The following is a 22,251-nucleotide window of genomic DNA, read 5'->3' as shown; positions in this document are numbered from 1 at the left end:
CATGTTAAAGAACCTCGGGTGGTCAAAATTAATCCCAAGTCCCCCTCTTCGGCGTACCTCATAATCATATCGTGGTTATGGCAATTCCTCCACTTTGCGGGATTCCGCAGAACTGATTTGCCCGATGGCCAAGTGCTTCTAGTTGAGTTAACAGCAAACTGTATAGGCTTTTGGATTTTCCACGCTGCAGCTGTCACTTGTATCGATGCTTTCTTCGTGCAGGCTCTCGGGACTACACCCGACATTAGTCCAGAACGAATGTTCGAATGTATCGGACATGAAATTCTCGAATTGAAGAAAACAGCAGGCGTTGTTCGATTCGAAACCTCTGATGTGTGCACAGCCGTACGCGTGAATGCAGTCTGTAAAACCGTTTCTCGCTACCGCGTGCCCTCTCCAGAACTATACAAGAGACGCAGGGGCGTAGCCAGGGGGGGGGGGGGGGGGGGCTTATGGGGCTTCAGCCCCCCCCGAAATTTTTTCGTGCTGTCCATTCACCGCCGACCAAAGCAAGCCCCGGTGCCGGAAATCATTCTGGAGTTTGTCTAGAACGTCTTTTTCACGCTAAAAAAGCCATTTCACCGCGAAAATTGCCAACTCGGGCTGGATTTCGCGGCAACGCCCATGCACCGGGAGTCGCATAACGCTAGCAGCCCCTTCCGAGCACAAAATTTCAAGGACTTTTTGATGGCGAACGGGCTGGCGCGGCATCTCGCGGAGGCCGCGAAATCTACACTCTATCATGGAATCTACGGAGCGCGTGGATGTTAATTCCGAAACTTTATGGGTATAAAGTTCTCATAAACTTTTGATGTGAAAGGTGCATTGATATTTCAAAACATATGCTTTAGATTTTCAATTGCGGAACATTCTAAGTTTAATGTTCCCATAAATATTTGACGCCAAAGGTGCATTAACTTTTCCAAAGTAACGCATCGGGCCATACAACGAGACAAGCCAAATCAACACACTATCCGACAAGTTGTACAAAGCCCGCAGCGAGGCCCGATGGGACGAAGCGTTGTGGTGGTTCATTCCTGCCGTCATGTCACATAAAAAAATATCCACATATTTTTCACCTGCGCCAAAGCATCCAGTGAAGACACTAAAGCCAGCCAAGGTAACTACGTTCTTATTTATTTTTTCTACTTTGACTTTTAATCGCCAGGACACATTGATCCCCTTCAATTTTTTTGTTCTCGCTCCCCTGCCCGCGGGCTGCGAGAGCCAGCCAGAGCGCATGCGTTTTTCTCGTGTTGCCCCGACCACCGCGCGGCGCACTTCGGTGCACGTTCGGTTTTCTCTGGCCGAGTGCATTTTCGTCTGGCAGTTTTAGACGCTTTCTGGCTAGCAGACGAGAAAAAGAAACAATGGTCGCTCGCCGCCATCACTGTGGGGACGACGGATTGCACCGCGTTCGCTTGAGCGCAACCTCTCCAGAATGTCTTGCCTCGCCGGTGTAGGATACCGAGCAGTATGCGCATGGTTCTTGGTGGACCAAGCGTCTCGTGTTTTCTTCGATATTCCTTTAATAGCCACATTAGTTGCCCAAAGTAGGCATTCGATTGCGACCAACATACTTTCCTTTGCGTTTTTTTTTTTTCATTATGGTGCCCCCGCCCCACAAAAGGAAAAAAAAAAAAAAAGAAACGTTGAGGCGCAGCGAATTGTCGCGTGGTGAACGTTCTATTTTGTTACTTATTTTGCGAAAAGTAATGGGCCATGGGACGCTTCAGCTGCGGATACTCTTATTATATTATTGCAATAGCAATTATATGGAGACTCTAGGCGCATTCCAGCCGTCGCCGTCGCCCTCATGTTCCGCATAAATTCTAAGGGCGATAACATCGTGACCGTGCACCGCATGCTGTATGTGCGAGTGAAAGCATGTGGGGGGTGAGGGGGAATGGGTGAGCCGACGATGGTGGCTCAGTCTTGCGTGCGCAAGGGAGAAAAGTGAGGAGCAAGCGCGCCGCCTTCCGTCGCGCCCGATACATCGGGGGCAGTGGATGGAATGGGGGCGGGATCTAGGATTCTGTGAATCTGTGATTGCGTAACATGTTTATTTGCCTTGTTTGACCCATTATATAGCGTGACTCTTTCTTAGATACGTAGATTTATTGGAGACTTATACGTATGTTTTGTGTATACGTGCAGTGAACTATGTTTCCAGTGGCACTTTTTTGCCCGTTATCAAGATGTGTCTTCGCATTTGTATATTCCATTGTATCTTCGCATTTCTAATGTACGAGGGCAATCAAATGAAAGTGAGTCTACCCACCCCGCGCAATTATGGTTCTGTTCATTATCTGCAAGGCTTGCGCGTAGCACACATGCATCTGTGATTTACAAAAGTGACACGCAGGTTTGAGGATAAATGTTATTTAACGCTCTCATACACTGGGATGAACATGGTTGCGTGACGTAATGGACGCTCCAGAAGTGGAGCAGCGTAGTGCCGTGAGGTTTTTGACAGCTGAAGGTGTTTCCGAAAAAGAAATTAAGTCACCGTATGGCTGCCGTGTACGTCGAACATTGCATTTCATTGGCCACTGTGAAGCGTTAGAACAAACGGTTCAAAGAAGGACGTGAAAGTTGCAAAGACGATCCCAGACCGGGCCAAAGCCATCGTGCAATCACACCTAACAAAATTGCAAAGGTTGATGAGCTGATGACACAAGAACGGAGGATAAGCATCGATGAACTGCCAGAGCGTATGAACATCGCTCACGGTTCGGTTCACCGTCACCGTTCACGCCGTAATTCATGAACATCTCGGCTATCGGCTCTTGTATGCGCAATGCATGCCCAAGATTTTGGACCACCGCCAGAATACGGAGATGTTCGGCGCTGCCTTCACTCATCTGATCCGGTATGACAATAAGGGTGACGATTTCTTGTCTGCAATTGTGATCGGAGACGAACCATCATGCCACTACTACGAGCCTGAATCACGACAGCAAATCTTATAATGGAAACATTTGAATTCACCACCTCCAAAGAAAGCAAAGGCCGTCATTTCCGCCGGACAGGTATTGTTGACTTTTATTTTTCGATTGTCAGGGGCCATTACTGATAGAATTTGCTAAATCTTGAGAGACTATCAATTGTTTCCGATATTGCTAAACGCCGGATCGGCTGCGTGTCGCAATCAAGAACAAACTACGTGACAAATTGACGAATGGGGTCATCTTGTTCCACGACAATGCCCGTCCCTACGTCGCTGATGTGGTTAATACAAAACTGGCAAAGTTCAATCGGGCAACGCTGCAACATCCGCCAGACAGCTCAGAGCTGTCGCCTTGCGACTTTCCCATTTTTGGGCAACCGAAAAAAACAGCTCAAGGGAACCAGATTCGTCTCGGACGATGAGGTGAATATCAGTTGCAGACGTTTTGAAGCAGCAACCCAAGCAACTCTAGGAGACGGGAATTACGCGACTCGTTTGTCAATGGGACAAATGTCTGAATGCAAATGAAGGCTACTTTTAAACAAAGTACCCCCATTTTTCATATATTTGCACTGGCTCACTTTCATTTGACTCACCCTCGTATATTCTGCAATACTCCTGCTTTTTATACGTGCTCTCTGTTGCGACTATAATTTCGGTGCAATTACTCACGATACGCGACCGGTGACAGCTGCTCCTGTGTAATACATTGGAACAAATGGCAGCGTCATCGAGATTTTTCACTGGCCGTTGCATATGTACAAGAATGTAAACAAGGATCTTGAATGACAAAGTTTCATGAACATATTTGTCCTCAACTTGTTCATTTCATGGCCTTTACATTTTTCATATCAGCGGCATGGAATGCTTTGGTGGTTTCGAACTGATGTAGTTCTAAAGTTCGTGTGATATTTTCTTTACTTATTAAATAGACGAAAAACATGGAAGCATTGACACCAGTTATGTTGGGCACAATTTTAGGCACATACGAGTATAATATTTTATGAAAAGAATACATATTTTACTTGTATTGACAGTGCGTAGCGTTCAAGAATTCGTTTGCAGCATCTTTGGCAATGATAATGCAGTTATTATTCATGTATTTGATCCATAGGCAAATTGTTTAAGAGGAAGCTTTAGCTCGGGCCGAACTCCGACGTGGCCTATTCAGATACATGTAAAACGTAGAAACGCTTTTCTGAGATAACTCCTGAATCGCTTTTAATGAAATTTGTCGCATTTCAGAGAGCAAGTTAAATTCTAGTGTTTGTTGGAAGCGGAATTTCGATTTAGGGCCTGAACATTGTTTAAAATATTTTGAAAAATTCGAAACTTCGAAAAAAATAGAAACACCAAGTTTACAAATTATTAGCTCTGCATCAAGAACAGATATCCCGCTTCTGTAAACAGCATCCATTGCACCATTCAAAGCGGACAAATTCGATATGTCTATTTGTATCTTACGTGAATTGGTTATGTTATGTACAAGGGTTCTGCAAAAGCCGTATTTCCATAAGACTTCATTTTTTTAGACTCATGTGTAACATATCAACTTTGCCCGCTGTAGATGTCCTGTTATGTGCAAATCACAGAATTGTGATATCAATTTTCATTGCTGATATACAGAGTTGTAAACTGCATTGTTTCGTTTCCTGAAAATTTTCGATTTTGCCACTTTTCAATAAAATATTGACTACCTAAATCGAAAATTCGAAACAAACAGTCACTAGAATTTAAGTTTTTCTTTTAAATGCAACAAACCTCATCAAATTTGGTGCAGTGGTTGCCGAGAAAAACCAATTCTCCTTCTACATGTATTTAGATGTATTTAGATAAGAGCATCCGACCTAATGTTACCTCTTAGGAGGAGGCCGAGCTGCAACGTTAGCCCCCCCCCCCCGAACGAAATTTCTGGCTACGCCACTGAAGAGACGCACCAAGCCTTGAGGATACGTGGACGGATGCGCCGCGACTTCCCGCGCAGCCATGTGCGATCGAAGTGGCGGCCCTCGCGGAGCAGCACCGCGCGAGCCGTCGGAAGCGCCTTCCGAGCGCGCACGAGGCATGTGCTCAGAGCGCTTCGACGAGCCCCCTTTGTTTGGCTTCCGCGTTCCTTCGCATCTCGCATTCTTTTCTACCCGTTTCGGCTCCGTTGCTTCTTTTTGTTCGTCGGCGGCAATGTCTTCGAACGAGGCCGTGTCGCAATTGTGCGCGAAAGGGATGGCCTGCTGCTGCTGTCCAGCGGCGCCGTGACGCGCCTTTTTATGTCTGTGATTCTGACCAGCTTACTACGTATATACGGGGTGTTTCAGCGACGAATGTCTCCAATCATGGGGAGGGGGAGACATAATGACTGGCCAAGATTCACGGCAGTGGCGAACATCAGAAATTGTGCGATAATCGCCAGTATGGTTCTTTAATTACAGTTTACTAATGAAACGTTAATGAGTGACTTTAGCAAAGGCGTAGTTGCGACATTAAGAGCCGTCACCGCTGAAGGCACATTGATACACTTAGTGGGATTCCCTAGACGAGCATGATCGTCGCTCTTCGAAACAATCCGTCCTCAAAAAATCAGCGACGAAATATATATCTTCGGTGTTGCGCATACTTTTTCTCCCGCAGTGCTCGAAGGTTGCTTTGTTAGAAAACGGCGCGTGGAACGGCAGTGTATTTCAGCGCAAGTTTCGGGATGGATATCTTGAACTTGGTGCTTTATAGACTCGCAATTCCTGCTAGGTAGACATGCTTTGTGCACTGGCCCGCTTCAAATCCGCAATTTCAACCGCGCGCTAACATTATTTATTAAATAGCTTATTAGTCAAATTGTTAGTGAAAGAGCATAGTGGGAATCGTCGCATAGTTTCTGAATGTCCGCTTCTCCTGGGGACTTTGGCCATCAAGTATAATAATTTTGTCTCTAATCTGTACCTCTAATAATTGGAGGCACGTCACTGAAACACCCGTAGTATTGTTGTGTAACCGCAACAAACGGCGCGCACGCCTCCGTTTCTGTTCGATAGCGCGTAAGCATAGGCGTATGCAAACCGTCGCAAGAACATTTTGCACCATGGCTTGCACTACGGTGTTTCTTCTTTTTGTTTTGTTTTCTTTTTTTTAGCCGTTCGCATATTCAACAGCACCGAAGGCGTCGCTTAGACGTGGGCGCCTCGAACCATATGTTAGACGTCGCTTAGGCGCCGGCACATTTTAGTAGGAAGTTGGCGAGAGTTTATTAACGCTTTCTGGTCCGAATTTTGTACTTGGCGTCACGAATGTATATTTCGTACCTCTCAACAAAAAAAAAAAAAAAAGAAAGAAAGAAAATAAGGAAAAACAAAAGTCCCGGTGTAGTTCTTTTTTATGTAATAGCCAACTCCCGTTAATTAGACCGTTGCGGGACCGCAAGATTTGGTCGAATTATCCGAAAGGTCGAATTAACGAACGCCAGCAAACTGAACGAATTCATTCGTCGTTCGGTGTTAGCATCGCAAGCATGCTTTTCTTCACGCCGTACGTATTTCTCGCCCATCTATTTCCTGCTGAGGAGGCCTTTCTAAATATCCTAAAGAATCTATTTCTTGATCTCGATAGAAAACTATGTGTATAATTGCCACGTGACGTCATGCTGATCAGAAAAGCGGCTGCCGAATATGGTGGCGTATCACGATACGAAACAAGCGGCAACGGATGGCTTCACGGGCGTAAGGAGCGTCGCGGTCACGAAAAGACAGATGTAAAACAGCTTCACGCGGTAAAGATAGCTGTCTGCTGACGTTCTTGTATTTTCAAGCTATTAGTAACCGCTGCGCCCATCAGGAGGCGCCGATGGGCGTCGAATTAACCGAAGAGGCATGCTTTTGCGTTCGAACTAATCGAGTTTTCTTCCCCCGGCAATGTATGGTTTCTCGTCGGGACTCGCCTGCACCACATATATCTGCGACCGCATTCGTTCCTCCTGCCCCTCCGTGCACCGTTTCTGACGCCACTGTGATTCAACTTTTGGCAATGAGCGTACTTTTCATTACGCACTTCAAAAAAGGAACATTAGTCTCTTTTCAGCACGGAAGTATATGTATAGTCATATCATAAGAAGCCAACGAGCACTGATACCAAGGACAACACAGGGGAAATTACTTGTGCTTAATAAATGAAATAAAGAACGATAAATTAATGGAAATGAAAGTGGATGAAAAATTAACTTGCCGCAGGTGGGAAACGATCCCACAACCTCGCACGTGGTTGTGGGATCGTTTCCCGCCTGCGGCAAGTTAATTTTTCATCCACTTTCATTTCCATTAATTTATCGTTCTTTATTTCATTTATTAAGCACAAGTAATTTCCCCTGTACCCGCCGTGGTTGCTCAGTGCTGGGCTGCTGAGCACGAGGTCGCGGGATCGAATCCAAGCCACGGCGGCCGCATTTCGATGGGGGCGAAATGCGAAAACACCCGTGTGCTTAGATTTAGGTGCACGTTAAGGAACCCCAGGTGGTCAAAATTTCCGGAGTCCTCCACTACGGCGTGCCTCATAATCAGAAAGTGATTTTGGCACGTAAAACCTCATAATTTAATTATTTTTCCCCTGTGTTGTCCTCGGTATCAGTGCTTGTTGGCTTCTTATGATATGACTAATAAAAAATGAAACCCTCGGTTAACCCCCTTTCTTCTCGTTTATATATATATATATATATATATATATATATATATATATAGTGCCAGTCCCATGATATATCAGCAGGAGCGATGCATGCGCCGGTCGGGCGCACGAGGTGGCGGTATAAATATATCCAGCGAAATGCAAAAAAAAAAAAAAAGGAAGAGGACGAACTGTGTAGCAAAATTACAGCGTACTGCAAACAACCCCACATGGCCAAAGTTAATTTAGAGCCCTCTATTTCGGCGTTCCCCAGTTGCATGTTCCAGACTGCAGAAATTGTTTCGGGACGTTAAACCCCATGTATGAAGTGTAAACTCCATGTAAGCGATTTTGGTCATCTACTCTGCTTAACAAACGGCGCGATTAGTTAACGGCGGTGTCGAATTTTCCACTGCAATTTGCCCGTGAGATCAGACCCTACTGCCGACAGTTGGGCCACGATCTCTTCTATACGTCCATGTCTGAAATGACGCGATTTCTTGGACCGAGCGGCCGTATATTATACATCGCAGCCAGAACACCGCGCCTTGCACAACTTATCACGGAGTCTTCTCAATTGAAAGCACTTTGGCGACTTCGATAATACGTACAACCAACAACACATAGGTCGTGGCGGTACAACCCACGGGAACAGTGACAGCGTCTTATTGCGTCTCGAGATCCAGCGCTGCAGCAGCGATGAAAATGCCAAACAAACCGAGCAGCGCCTACCAAGAAGACTTGCTCCACCGCAGCACGCGTACATGGCCAGCTGGCGTCCCATTGGATAGTGGCTCGAGGTGCTTCCGGGCGGTCCGTGCTACGAGCGAGAAATTCTAGATGTCCAGAACCGAGCGGGGGGACCGAGCGACGCAAAAGAGTGAGCTGAGTCGCGCGACGGCCCGTTTCGCCGCTCGAAGCCGTCGCTCGTCACTGTAGCGCACAATATCGCTTACTATGGGTTTGGGCTTTAGTTGAGATCTTTAACCCCATGCTTCTTTCTTCTTCTCTTTTCTTTCCTTTCTTTCTTTCTTCTTTAGTTTGTGGGGAGGGGGTTGCGCGACTCACTTATCACCCTGGAATCGTATATTTCCTGTTCAAGTAAAACTCTTGCTTGGGCTAGTTGGTTGATGCTTGAATGAGTAAAGGCAAGTCGCAAAAGACCAGGACTGAAGAAGGACACAAGCGACAGGACCGGCGGCAGTCCTGTCTTTTGTGTCCTTCTTCAGTCCTTCTTCTCTTTTCTTTCCTTTTTTTCTTTCTTTTTTAGTTTGGGGGAGGGGGTTGCGCGACTCACTTAATCACCCTGGAATCGTATATTTCCTGTTCAAGTAAAACTCTTACTTGGGCTAGTTGGTTGATGCTTGAATGAGTAAAGGCAAGTCGCAAAAGACCAGGACTGAAGAAGGACACAAGCGACAGGACCGGCGGCAGTCCTGTCTTTTGTGTCCTTCTTCAGTCCTTCTTCTCTTTTCTTTCCTTTTTTCTTTCTTTTTTAGTTTGGGGGAGGGGGTTGCGCGACTCACTTAATCACCCTGGAATCGTATATTTCCTGTTCAAGTAAAACTCTTGCTTGGGCTAGTTGGTTGATGCTTGAATGAGTAAAGGCAAGGCGCAAAAGACCAGGACTGAAGAAGGACACAAGCGACAGGACCGGCGGCAGTCCTGTCTTTTGTGTCCTTCTTCAGTCCTTCTTCTCTTTTCTTTCCTTTTTTTCTTTCTTTTTTAGTTTGGGGGAGGGGGTTGCGCGACTCACTTAATCACCCTGGAATCGTATATTTCCTGTTCAAGTAAAACTCTTGCTTGGGCTAGTTGGTTGCTGCTTGAATGAGTAAAGGCAAGGCGCAAAAGACCAGGACTGAAGAAGGACACAAGCGACAGGACCGGCGGCGGTCCTGTCGTTTGTGTCCTTCTTCAGTCCTGGTCTTTTGCGCCTTGCCATTCCTCATTTCCTGTTCGCTTGCTTACTTTCGACTTGAACACTTATATAGGGTACATATCCGCCTGTAATGAGTAGTTATTATCCATGTTACCTAGAGCCACTGAACGCTCGCTTTAATAGCAGGCACGCTTTTCGTGATGCAGCATGTGTACACAAAATATAGTTCCACTTCAGATGATGCAACATCTGATTGATTCTGTTTGGCAACTTCAGGGGGCGCCGGCTTCCTGTCGCATGTTGTACGTAAACAGATCTAAGTGTTCCCTCTAATTAAGTTTCGGTTTATTTTCATCCTTATAACATTATTTTTTTTTTCTTTTAATATGAGGCCACGCTCCCGCACTGATGGTGGAATATAAGACGTCACGTGGATTACTCGTCGCAAATGTGCTGCTTGTAGAGAGGTCTCCTTCGTGCTCATGCTCAGAGCGTCCAGGGAGTCGCCGTTGGCTCTAGCAGTCAAGGGACAGCCATGATTGACACAATATAAAGCTAAAAGGTGATGCTATGCATTACACGATGCCGCTTGCGCCCCGTCGGCTTCTTTTCCACCAGGTCAAGTGCGTGCACCGCTTTACGCTGGGTATCTCCTACGTACGGTATACGGAAGCCCACGCCTATGCTCCTCGTACAAGATGATTCGCAAAAGCACTCTTCGCGACTTCGAAAAAAAATGACGCCCCGTCGAAAGCGTTAAGAAGACACGTTGCGATTGAGCGCGCGCGAGACGGCAGAGTCGAGTGATGGAAACGCTTAGTGAGAACTTTCCGACGAGGCGACGACACAGCCCCGAAGTGCACGATGTTAAGGGGCAAAAACGAAAACGAAAAGCGCTTTCTGAATTCCCCCGTTGTCAATGAATAATTTAGGTTCTTGTGCAGCGGGACCTGTGCTTTGGGGCGCCTGCGCGCATTTTGGCCGGCGTCCGATGCCGTGAATGGCCTGGTCGCGCGCAAGCGGTCCTGGCTGCTTGACGCAGCACGTGTAATGCTCTGCCTTCGGGAGGCTATGCCAGGAAGGAGCGGTATAGAACGCGACGACGTGGTGCAACCACTACCTGCGTTTCTTTTTTTCATATTTCTTTTTAAACGCGCACCGATAAAAGCTTATCCTGACGAACGCTGCAAAGGCGCATTGTGGCGCTCTTTTGTTTCTGGGCTCTTCGCGGTTCCTGTCGCTTAAAATAGGCGGAGCTCTGCCCGGAGCGCCCTGACATGGCGCTTGTTTTGCCTTTCGTGCCGTTGTGCGGGCGCTGGCTGCTCTTATTAAAGAAAAAAAAAATAGAGGCCGGGGGGGGGGGGGGGGTCTGGCCGCCAGCCATTGCAATATGGGCTCGCAGACGGTCACGTGTGCGCCCCACGCGCGCGCCCAATGTCCAGGCCCGGCGGCGCGGTGACGCCATGCGGCCTCCAAGTGACGCCGCCGTTCTGGCGGCTGTCCAGGAAGAGGTGCGCGTGGTGCGGCTGTAGCCGGCGCTTCGCTGCTGCTGCTGCTGCTGCTGGTAGCGGTGGTGGTGGTGCCAGGGCGGGACCCTTCTTCGCTCTTGTTTCGCCGCTAGTTGACAGTCGGGCGGGGCTTCTGCCCCTTTGTCTTAGCCGCTGCGCTCACCTGGTTGGCTGCTCAGTTTTTTTTTCTTTGCCTCCCGGTATCCGAACGAGAACTGTTGCCGCCGTGCTGGGAGGACGGCTTGCCCGCATGGCGTCCGCGCGCCCATCCTGTGACGCTTCGGCAGGCCAACTCCTCCTCTGTCCGGGAAAGTCACGAATGTTAGCGCTTCGCTGTTTCGAAAACCATCGCGAGCGCCCGTGGCGCCCGACGCCCACAACGATGACGAAGCTCGTCACGCCGCGCGGAGCCATGGCTGTGACGTGCCGCGGCTTCAGCAGAGACGCCTTCCCTGGTGCCATTCACCGCGTGTTTCTTGCGCTCCCCCGAAATTGCTGTATCTCGCGCATACCGTCGACGCCGCCACTAGTATACCACCACGTATCGTGAAAGCAGCTGGCAGTGCTAAAAACAGACGGCGTGCAACTTTAAACGGCACTTCTCCGGTAATTGTGACCTTCCACTACTGTGAAAGTTATTTTGTGCCGGCGTTTGTGCACGACGCATTATTGTGTGAAGAATACGCCCAATACGTGTTTTCACCGCTGAAATAATAGGTGGTTACGTTAGCTGACTCGATTAGAACTATGCGTGGAAATAATAATAATAATAATAATAATAATAATAATAATAATAATAATAATAATAATAATAATAATAATAATGATGAAAGAAGACGTCTGGGTCTCAGATTCGCGATAAACTCACGCAGGTGTGCTTTGTGATTAACCGCCGGTGTGTATATCGCCATCTTGTGTCAATGTTGTCTAGTATGAGCGGCCCGCGCGGTATCGTCACGATGCGTTCTTTTTTGAAAGATATGTTTACCTGCGCGGCCGTGATTGCGCTGAAGGAATATCACAACCCGGCAATGGAATATCACTCCCCTCATCTGTAGTGATATGCTTCCTTTAAAAATTTTCTTGCAGATCTCTATTGTTTAAAGATTGCTGATAATGTCGGTCTTCTCGACCTGTTTATTTCCTCTTGGCACAGATATTCTTTCTTCGCCAATTTTGCGTTGCCTTCCCTGATTCATTTTGTTTTCTTTCAATCGCATTGTGCCCACTCCAGGACAGCTTATCCCACGGTATGACCAACCACTAAGTCCACAAGCCAGTGTCCCCGACCAAGTGATAATCTCTTGTCGTAATCAGCTGAAGACTACAGAGGTCGCATATATGGCAGCACCTCGAACTTCTGCTTCTTCACCAGTTTGCCGACCGTCCCTGGCTTGCGCGGGTTTAGGTACTGCGATGTTGAAAGAGGACGCATTTCGTTCATCTCTCACCGCTTATTTATTACAGTGCGAAGCCTTGGTGTGAACGCCGCAACGTAGGTCGTTGGGAGTGTGTTAATCTGTCTCACGAAAGTGGAGGCATTGCCCTGTCTCTTGTAAATATGAGGTCTCGTTCCCTTCCCTTTACACAAGAGCGAACTCGACAACAACGATGGCTTTTTGGTATGATATTCAGCATTGACGCGGCGTGTCCCTTGTAGTCAGGGTTCGTACACCTCCTTGAGTTCCTTCAGGACCCTTGAGTGCGGAAAAAAAGTTTCGCGGGCCCTTAGAACTCCTTGAAAATAAACGTGCTCCTTAATTTCCTTGAAAACTGGAGTCGGGGGCGACTTCTAAACACTCGAAGTAACAAACTCCACATCGGAGGTATACCGAGTCTAACGGGAAAGGATCCTATATATTCTTTTTTTGCGAGTTTCGCATAGCAGCTTGCAGTCTAGCATGTCTACAGCCAGTGGCGGCATACTTGTTTAAATCGCCATTGCCATCGTGGTGCTAGACGAAGCCAGATCAAGCGACCAAGAGGTACCACCATTTTTGTTGTTTAGCTAGTTGGTTTACACTACAGCCATCATGGCGCCAATTGGCGTCATGGCGCCTGGGCTCTACAAATGTCTGGATGAAAGTAAGTTTCAGGCTGGCTTCAACGTGACGAGTATCTTTGAGTGAAGCCAGACGCCACTAAAACCGAGCAAAGTGTGTGACGTGACACAAGGCGATTGACATCGTTACATTGGGAAAGTCGACTTTGAAAAGCCACATGAAGACCTTGAAGCGTGTGTCCAATTATGTGGCTGCTTAGATATAAAGAATTGAAGCTAAAGAGGAGATTTTAATATTTTTTTCGTTTATCTGTATGACTGAAGTTTCTTTCATCCTCCTTGAATTTCGGCCTTCAACAACCTGGAAATTTAATTGTCCTTGAATTTTGTGTCCAATGTACGAGCCCTGCTTAGAGTTTGTGCGGAAATAATGACGTCCTTCGAACGTATCCGGCATGCTGCGGCTTAAGCAAGACTGCCTTATTAATGAACCTGCCTGTGACAGTAAATTACGGTATATTTAGGGACTGTGTCAAGTGAAAAGTGGGGATTTCATTATGCCCCTCGCTGTTGGGCTAATGCTAATCAACTTTCAAGGAGCCGCGGCCATACGTGCACTATGGCTGTAGTGCGTATCTGGTTGAAAAGTATCATCATCATCATCATCATCATCAGCCTGGTTACGCCCACTGCAGGGCAAAGGCCTCTCCCATACTTCTCCAACAACCCCGGTCATGTACTAATTGCGGCCATGCCGTCCCTGCAAACTTCTTAATCTCATCCGCCCACCTAACTTTCTGCCGCCCCCTGCTACGCTTCCCTTCCCTTGGGATCCAGTCCGTAACCCTTAATGACCATCGGTTATCTTCCCTCCTCATTACATGTCCTGCCCATGCCCATTTCTTTTTCTTGATTTCAACTAAGATGTCATTAACTCGCGTTTGTTCCCTCACCCAATCTGCTCTTTTCTTATCCCTTAACGTTACACCTATCATTCTTCTTTCCATAGCTCGTTGCGTCGTCCTCAATTTGAGTAGAACCCTTTTCGTAAGCCTCCAGGTTTCTGCCCCGTAGGTGAGTACTGGTAAGACACAGCTATTATACACTTTCCTCTTGAGGGATAATGGCAACCTGCTGTTCATGATCTGAGAATGCCTGCCAAACGCACCCCAGCCCATTCTTATTCTTCTGATTATTTCCGTCTCATGATCCGGATCCGCCGTGACTACCTGCCCTAAGTAGATGTATTCCCTTACGACTTCCAGTGCCTCGCTGCCTATTGTAAATTGCTGTTCTCTTCCGAGACTGTTAAACATTACTTTAGTTTTCTGCAGATTAATTTTTAGACCCACTCTTCTGCTTTGCCTCTCCAGGTCAGTGAGCATGCATTGCAATTGGTCCCCTGAGTTACTAAGCAAGGCAATATCATCAGCGAATCGCAGGTTACTAAGGTATTCTCCATTAATTTTTATCCCCAATTCTTCCCAATCCAGGTCTCTGAATACCTCCTGTAAACACGCTGTGAATAGCATTGGAGAGATCGTATCTCCCTGCCTGACGCCTTTCTTTATTGGGATTTTGTTGCTTTCTTTATGGAGGACTACGGTGGCTGTGGAGCCGCTATAGATATTTTTCAGTATTTCTACATACGGCTCGTCTACACCCTGATTCCTTAATGCCTCCATGACTGCTGAGGTTTCGACAGAATCAAACGCTTTCTTATAATCAATGAAAGCTATATATAAGGGTTGGTTATATTCCGCACATTTCTCTATCACCTGATTGATAGTGTGAATATGATCTATTGTTGAGTAGCCTTTACGGAATCCTGCCTGGTCCTTTGCTTGACAGAAGTCTAAGGTGTTCCTGATTCTATTTGCGATTACCTTAGTAAATATTTTGTAGGCAACGGACAGTAAGCTGATCGGTCTATAATTTTTCAAGTCTTTGGCGTCCCCTTTCTTATGGATTAGGATTATGTTAGCGTTCTTCCAAGATTCCGGTACGCTCGACGTCATGAGGCATTGCGTATACAGGGTGGCCAGTTTCTCTAGAACAATCTGCCCACCATCCTTCAACAAATCTGCTGTTACCTGATCCTCCCCAGCTGCCTTCCCCCTTTGCATTTCTCCCAAGGCTTTCTTTACTTCTTCCGGCGTTACCTTTGGGACTTCGAATTCCTCTAGACTATTTTCTCTTCCATTATCGTCGTGGGTGCCACTGGTACTGTATAAAGTATGGCCCTTATGAAACGTATACCAGCAGGAGCACATGCCGCTACTGCTTTCAGCCTTTTTGACATTGTGTTGTCGCTCCAGGGTCAAATTCTTTTACTTGCAGCATCTAGTAAAACTAAGTACAAACTCAGCGGGTCGGCGTGGCATCACAATCAGACCGCGTGCCGTGGCGAGCAAGGACAAGCGCGTGTTGCGGAGAGAGTGGTGACGTCACGTTAAGCTGTGCACGCCAAAGGAACTTTGCGGTCTGTGAGCTTCGTTACTTTTCTGCAAGTGTCATGGCATCGCGTATAGATAGCTTTAAAATGGGGAGTGTCACGGGGTATTTGAGAAAACTTTTTAATGAATGTCATTAATCTTGCTCAATATATATCAGCATTGATTGGATTATTTATTTCTACGTTATTTCAAAGGTCCCTCACACACACACACACACACACACACACACACACACACACACACACACACACACACACACACACACACACACACACACACACACACACACATATATATATATATATATATATATATATATATATATATATATATATATGGTGCCCCAGCTAACTTTAGCCAGAGTTTAAAATATGCGAATGCCATGTAGCTGGACAGAACCAAGGTAATGTTGTTTGCCGTCGCTTGGATATATTCATTTTTTTTCCTTCCGCCTAATTAGATAATAAGTCGTAATTAATAAAAGTATCAAATGTTATAATTAGATGAAAAGTTTCACTGATAAAATTGTAGAGCGGCGACATGAAAAACTCCCGACACAGCTTTCTGCTGCTCAATACGTGCTACATAAAAGTGTTTTTCCGAGCGTGAAAGAAGCCCGCAAATGCACGCAAAATTGCCGCTCGACTGGCCGCTCGAGGCACTTTGCGTGTAATAAATCCCATGAGCTAGACAGAAGCCTGGACCAGACACGCGATTACGAATTGCGACTAACTAATATACAGTGGCCACAAATCGCGGTACGTAACACGATACTTAAAAATGAAATCACGGCAGCAAGGTATAGCAAGAGCGGCATTCTCTCGCTCTCTCTCTGTGCGTGTATTTTCTGCCTAAGTATCTGGCGACTTCCTACCGCAAGGCGCCATCGCATCCATCGATCGCAGTTGAGGCGATTGAAGTAGAGCCTTCCAAGTTTTTTGTCTCCATTAGATTTTCTGGTCCAAGCGAAGCACCTGAGTCTTTTTTCACTGCGAAGCGCGCAAGTAACATTACGGCGGTCGGTTATGCAATCGTGCCACGCATGGTGGTGGATCAAGAGATAGGAGGGGCTGGCGGCCCGGCGTAACCCACCCATTACACATAACCGCTACCCTCTCACCCGCCTTTCCGCGTCTCTACCAGCCTACACTCAGCTCGTTCCATCCGTCTGCGACCACGGTTGCGCGAAGAGTTACGAGGTACTCGGTAGTACTGCTAGCGATATCGGTCTCATAACGGTAGAGGAACAGCAGAAAAAAAAATGCAAGAAAGAAAAGAAAACTAGGGGGGGGGGGCGGGGGAGGTATATCTTGTTAAACTGTGAGTTTTGTGTAGCCGCAGTGAAGCCGATGCTCGCTCTATTTTCAATAAAACACGAACAGTATACACTTAGCTGTTCTGATTTCTACATAAGATAAAGTCCTCAGAGAGACTGGGCTCGTATTACTGAGCTTCCCGGTGCGTTTCGGAGGAGTGTTTCCAATTGTACTTAGAGTGAGCACTAATACAAAATATTTTCCGCGCCTTCATTTCCTTTACTGTTATTTTTTGGGTTGATTAAATTGCTGCCGAATCTGTGACCGCAGTATGGTCCATGAATTCCTCGCGGGAAATCTTTATCTAGGAGCAAAGTGTGTGACCGGGCTTGTCGGGTATACTTGGTCGGCAGTTGGGTTATAGGAGTCGCGGTCCTCGTGAGTCGCCCAGGGAGCATATATATGCAAGCGCTGTTTTACAAAACTTGCACGAAGGCTCCCTGTCGTTTTGGGCTTAATGAAATTCTGGAGTTTCGCTTCCCGGACGAACTCCATGAGGCTGCCCTCGTTCCGGCGGCCGCGTTTGGAGTAAAGCGACACACTGAAGGAGTGTGGTCTTTGTTTCATGGGCAGGCGGGAGCGAATAGCTTGACGTTCTGAAGAAGCGCAGAGTGAATGAGGAAAGAATTGCCGATGTGGTGGCGCGACAGGCGCGTGCCCAGTTTTGTTGGCGAAGCAGTCGCAGTGTGGCCTGCAGCCATGGCTTCACTGGGCTGACGGATGCGTGCGTCAGCGTTTTGTGGTAGCCACGTGACCAACACCTCCGATTTCCGTGATGTAACGAGGAAGCCTGCCTAGCACGTACACCACGAAGCCGGGGCCCACCCTCGACTTGGTGCCCCTTTTCGAGTGGTCGCACTAAAACATGATATATTTAGTGATTTGCCACGCGTTCGATGAATTGAGGCCCCGTGTTATGACTACAGACTCGGCAGTTATATAATAAAAGAAGAAGGCGCTAAATTTTTGCCAGCATCTCGTAAAACTATTGCACTCACAGGCAGGTATGCTTTTTGTCCAACGAAATTAGTCTACACGGTGTTTTGAATTCACCATCAGATTGTGAATACGGCACACCTCCTTCATTCGTTTGTTTGGAGATCAAGTTTATTGCAGTGACTTTTTCACCTGTACGAAAGCGGTGGTGTAAAAACTGTTCCGTATTTCCGCGAAACTTTTGCCCCTCCTTTGCTACTCATTTGCATAACGGACTCTGGTTTCCAATGCTGGCACGTCTTTTGACATATGACTTGGTCTAGCTGTGTTGCAGATCAAGTCCGCACATAGGCAGAAAAGATCGAGCGCTCAGTGACGAGTTTAGTGAAAAGCACAATTGAGCACCAACCGCAGTATCCCCCTTCCCCACACCCCTTTGATGCTTTTCTGGATCCGCCCTCGGCCACACGTGACACACTTTTCATTATACAGACTTGTAAGTCACGCTCATGTGTTTGGACTGAATATAAAACGCAGGAAAATTAACTGACATCATCGCCGCTGCATCACTGCATAGCCAGAGCCGCGATGAAACCTAATCGTTTCAAGAAAACAAAATAAATGCAGTAACGCATTTAACGAAGGATTCACCACGCGGTGGTTTCTGAATGTGGAAGCGTGTGATACTCCTTAACGGTCTCGCTAGCGAATGCTCTAGCGCTGCGTACCGTGGCACCCACAATTTGATATAAGTAGCATACTTGCCGCGCTTTCGTTGAAGCGCTTTCCCCTCGAGAACAACTTCTCACGCAGCACCTTATCAGTCTGCGTGCATGATACGAAATCAGCGGCGAGACGATTGGTATTTAAGCACGAAGCATAAAAGCATATAACTTTGGATTTTCCCAAGGGAACCAAAGTGACTGCAAATCACTCAGCTCATGCAGTGCTGTCGTTGTCAGCTACTAAAGTTATGCGGCGAAATGAGCGAAAAAGTATGCCCATTTTTCGAGTGCATCTTGCCGGCAAAATATCGCCTCTCTTTTTTCAATACAGTATCTCGACTATTTGCGCATTCGTCCACTGTAAACACCTACTCAACCATTGATATCCTTCCCGCCCACTCGCGACAGTGTAAATGACACTTGGAAACCTTTTCTTTCTTCTCGTTGGTGATAATTTGCTTCCACGAGTTACGACTTCCTTTGTTGCCTATAGAGAGTTTTCAGTGAGCAAAACGCATTATCTTTAACATGCAGTCATGTGTTTAGCTGTTCTGCGTGCAGAATCTATCAACCTTTCGGTGTACACCTTTCACACGTGCTCTTTATCGTCCCGTGGCGTGCCGTGTTCCGCGAGCGCAGTATTTCGGAGACCGCGCTGTCCGGCGGCACTATTTCCCGCCTTTTTTGACGGCCCCTGCTCGTCGTCGGTGCTGCCCCCGCGCCCGACTCGAGAATGCGCGCTCTCTGGTCGGACCGCGCGGGGCGCCGTTCCCTCCTCTTAACAGTATTTCGGCTGTAAACACCCAACAGATAGAAAAGAAGGTGAACGCTCTTCTCTCCGCCCTTGGGCACTCGGGGGCCCTCACGGCTTTCCCCGCTCTTTCTCGGAACGAGCCCTCCCGCCATGTTTGCGCCGCGCGGCTTCTGCTGTTGTGTGCTCTCGCCGACTATCGCTCCTTCCTGTATTATTTCTTTCTTTTTCACTTCCTTTTACTCTGGCACGCTACTTCTTTTCCTTTCTCGCTTGTTGGACACCCCGTCAGATATTTTCAATTCAGAAAAATTCCTCTTTTTCGTTCGTGCGCGCCGCTTGTTCGTTATCGAATGCCTCGCTGGTGGGATATATTTCTCATTAGAGCCCCGCCATACGCGATAATGTTGACTCCGTGTTCGTTGTCGTACTGCGAATTTTAGCTGTTCGCACGGCAATGCCGCGCATTATTTTTTTCCGGTCAGCGAGCTCTACGCCGCTGGCAGAAGCCCTCAGACGTGTGAGGGTGCGCACTACCCGCTTGGCGACACGAATCGAGCAACGCGTGTTCCGTATTTGTGGACCACGACTCCCTTGTCTAGTCTCGCGCGCTGCTCGGCCACCCCCTCGCTGTGCGGCTAGACCCGTCCGAAGTTCGCAGAACTGTTGAAGGCGCGTACCATGGCACGCACACATGCCGGGCGCGGCAGCCCGGAAGAGAGAAAGAAGGACGGGGCCTCGTACTGTATCTCCTCCGCCACTGCAGGCAGTCCCTGTTTCTGTGCTCCTTTCGCCAAAAGTGTCCCCGTCCTTTCCCGCTCGCAGGAAGCCATATTTCTTTTTTGCTCAGTTAATGCCCCAGTCCGTGCGCTCCTGGCGTTCCTGGAAGCGAAGGGAAGAGGGGCTCTGGAGGGGAGGGCGCGCGTGTGGCATTTTGGGAAGGGAGGGACGCGCGCGCCTGTTTCGATTTCGCGCGGTCCCCGCGCACGCTGCCGGGGGTCCTCTGCAGCCGGTGCCTGTGTGTCCCCACGAGCCTGCTGAGCGGCTTCGCCACGCTGCGTTTGTTTTCTTTTCCCCTGCACCACCGCGTAGAGCTTGCAGGCAAGTGCGGCCAGCCGAGAGGCGGGGGGGGGGGGGGGGTGGGGGGGTGGAGAGACTGCGGGGATGCGTGCCCTTGACCGACGCCGGGCTGGAGCCGCCGACCAGGTGGGGACCACGAACACTCCGTGCTTGCACCCCGTTTTGCCAGAGTGGCCTCGAACATCTCGGCGGTGCATGACCGGCGCGCGCGTTGGTGGATGTCATGTGCCGCCGTGCTCTTTGAACGTCGTGGGTTGCCGCAAGCAGCATGGCATCAACGCGCTCTGCGTTGCTCCTCAGGTGGGGATTGTGCTTGAATGTTGTGCATTATGTCCTGGCGACGCATTCCCTCCTAACCGCTCGCGGCGTCAACGCTTCATTGCCTGCCGCTGGCGATCAGTCTGCATAGCAGCGGCTTCCTGCTTCTATACATAGCGGCATGGTTTTACGGCTCCTTGATTAGTGTTCCTTTTTTATTTTACATCGTGCTCAATGTCGTAAACTTCAACTGCCTAGTTGAGAGTTTCAGAATAGGCCTTCTGTTCCCTTATATTGCCGCTTAGGCCGTATAAGAAATAACGCGCACGCTTCTGTTAAAGGGACAAAAAAAAAAAAAAAATGAGAGGGAGAAAGATTATCGTTTGTTGCGCTGATAAGCATATATATAATGCATTGTCGGCTGACGCGAGTAGCCAAGACGTGGATTATGGCGGATTGATTTCTTGTTTGCTTTTGCAGTCGTTAAGTGTTGATGTTGTGTGCTCTATGTACGACGCACCATGTTTCATGGCCAACCGCGCGCTATATTTGCTTGCCAGATGACAAGTTATGCCACTAAAACTAACATTGGATCATGATAGTATTTTATTTAACTTTGTGAAACCCGCCGCCATTCAACCGAAGTGTTTACAAACGGCGCGGAAAACTTTTGCGGCACACGTCGCAGTGTTTGTGAGGCTGTATACATTTTATTTATTGGGCAATATCCTTTAAACTTTACGTCGTGCCGCCCTTCTTTTACATTTCGTGCCGCCGCCAGAAGAGAGTATTGTTGGCGTACGGAGCAACTTTCGTCTCAACGCGAACGAGTGCACAAGACGGTTATGAAAAGTTCTCAGGGCGCGTTAGATGCAATGACTGCGTTTAATCTGGGTAAATCTCTGACATTCTGTTTCAACATAACATATGCCATCTGGTGATACCTCTTATATGTGTCGTTTTGCGCGGGGTATTGAGCTAGTTTTTTGTTGTTTCTTCCTCGTACAGGAGCCTACTATGTGCACGTCGTAAAGGTCCCGAATGCGTAGTAATGCCTTTGTCGAACACAACCCAGTCTGCTACTGTGCTCAAAATAAATATGTTCGCCGTTATGTTCTTTATATTTTCCATGGAATACACATGCTATGCAAAAATGGCTCTCATACTGATTTCGCGAATACCGAGAGCGTAGTGCGCGCCGATGGATGCGCCACTGGTGGCGGCCTCGCGCAGAACACTCGGGGAGGGAGCCAGCCGCGCGCCGTAGTTTGCTGCGTCGCTGATCGTGATTCTCTGTCTTATTCACGTTCTCAGAGCAAAATAAGCAACACCCTTCGCATGTGTGGGGTGGCCAAAGCTTCAAGGAATGTCGAAGAAGAATTGTTGCGCGGTGGGGGGCTCAAATACCGGCGATACAGTTGTAATCATTCCCCGCAAAGCCTCACCAGCGGGAGCAACGGTAGCAATGGATCGCCGCCGTTCGGCGGGAAATTTCTTGTTCTCATCCTTTCCTTTGTCGTGCCGGTGTTTTTTCCACTCGATCATATTTAGACGGGTAAGCGACGAAGTTCGTCTGCAGTGTACCATGCGGTTTAAAGGCATTTCGCTAAAGTTCTGAATACCGTTTGCTGCTTCTACTGTTTTCAGCTTCTTTACCTCGTTGCGCTAGCTAGGCAGCATGACTGCACGAGCGCATTGTCTTGTATGTTAAAAGCTACTGGAGCTTTCAAGAACTGAAATTGTTGGTTTTAT

At 47.9% G+C, this 22,251-nt stretch overlaps 1 protein-coding gene across 4 annotated transcripts in view; it reads left to right on the top strand.

Annotated features, from left to right (window-relative positions):
- LOC126547350 (serine/threonine-protein phosphatase 4 regulatory subunit 1-like) overlaps nucleotides 1-22,251 on the top strand; it is a 210,864-nt gene that overhangs the window by 26,296 nt on the left and 162,317 nt on the right. For 2 of the 4 annotated variants that reach the window (XM_055062684.2, XM_055062685.2), the window contains exon 1: nucleotides 20,445-20,541. The exons of 1 other annotated variant lie outside the window; for it this stretch is intronic. In XM_055062684.2, the coding sequence (XP_054918659.2) occupies nucleotides 20,460-20,541 (82 nt within the window). In that variant the 5' untranslated portion in view covers nucleotides 20,445-20,459. Of the gene's footprint in view, nucleotides 1-20,363; nucleotides 20,542-22,251 lie in introns of those variants that run through there. One more of the 4 variants, XM_055062686.2, reaches the window with a different exon arrangement.

This window comes from Dermacentor andersoni, chromosome 1 (assembly GCF_023375885.2).
Source record: "Dermacentor andersoni chromosome 1, qqDerAnde1_hic_scaffold, whole genome shotgun sequence".
Classification (NCBI taxonomy): domain Eukaryota; kingdom Metazoa; phylum Arthropoda; class Arachnida; order Ixodida; family Ixodidae; genus Dermacentor; species Dermacentor andersoni.
The sequence above is the reverse complement of the archived record's forward strand: the minus strand, read 5'-3'. Positions and strand labels throughout refer to the sequence as shown.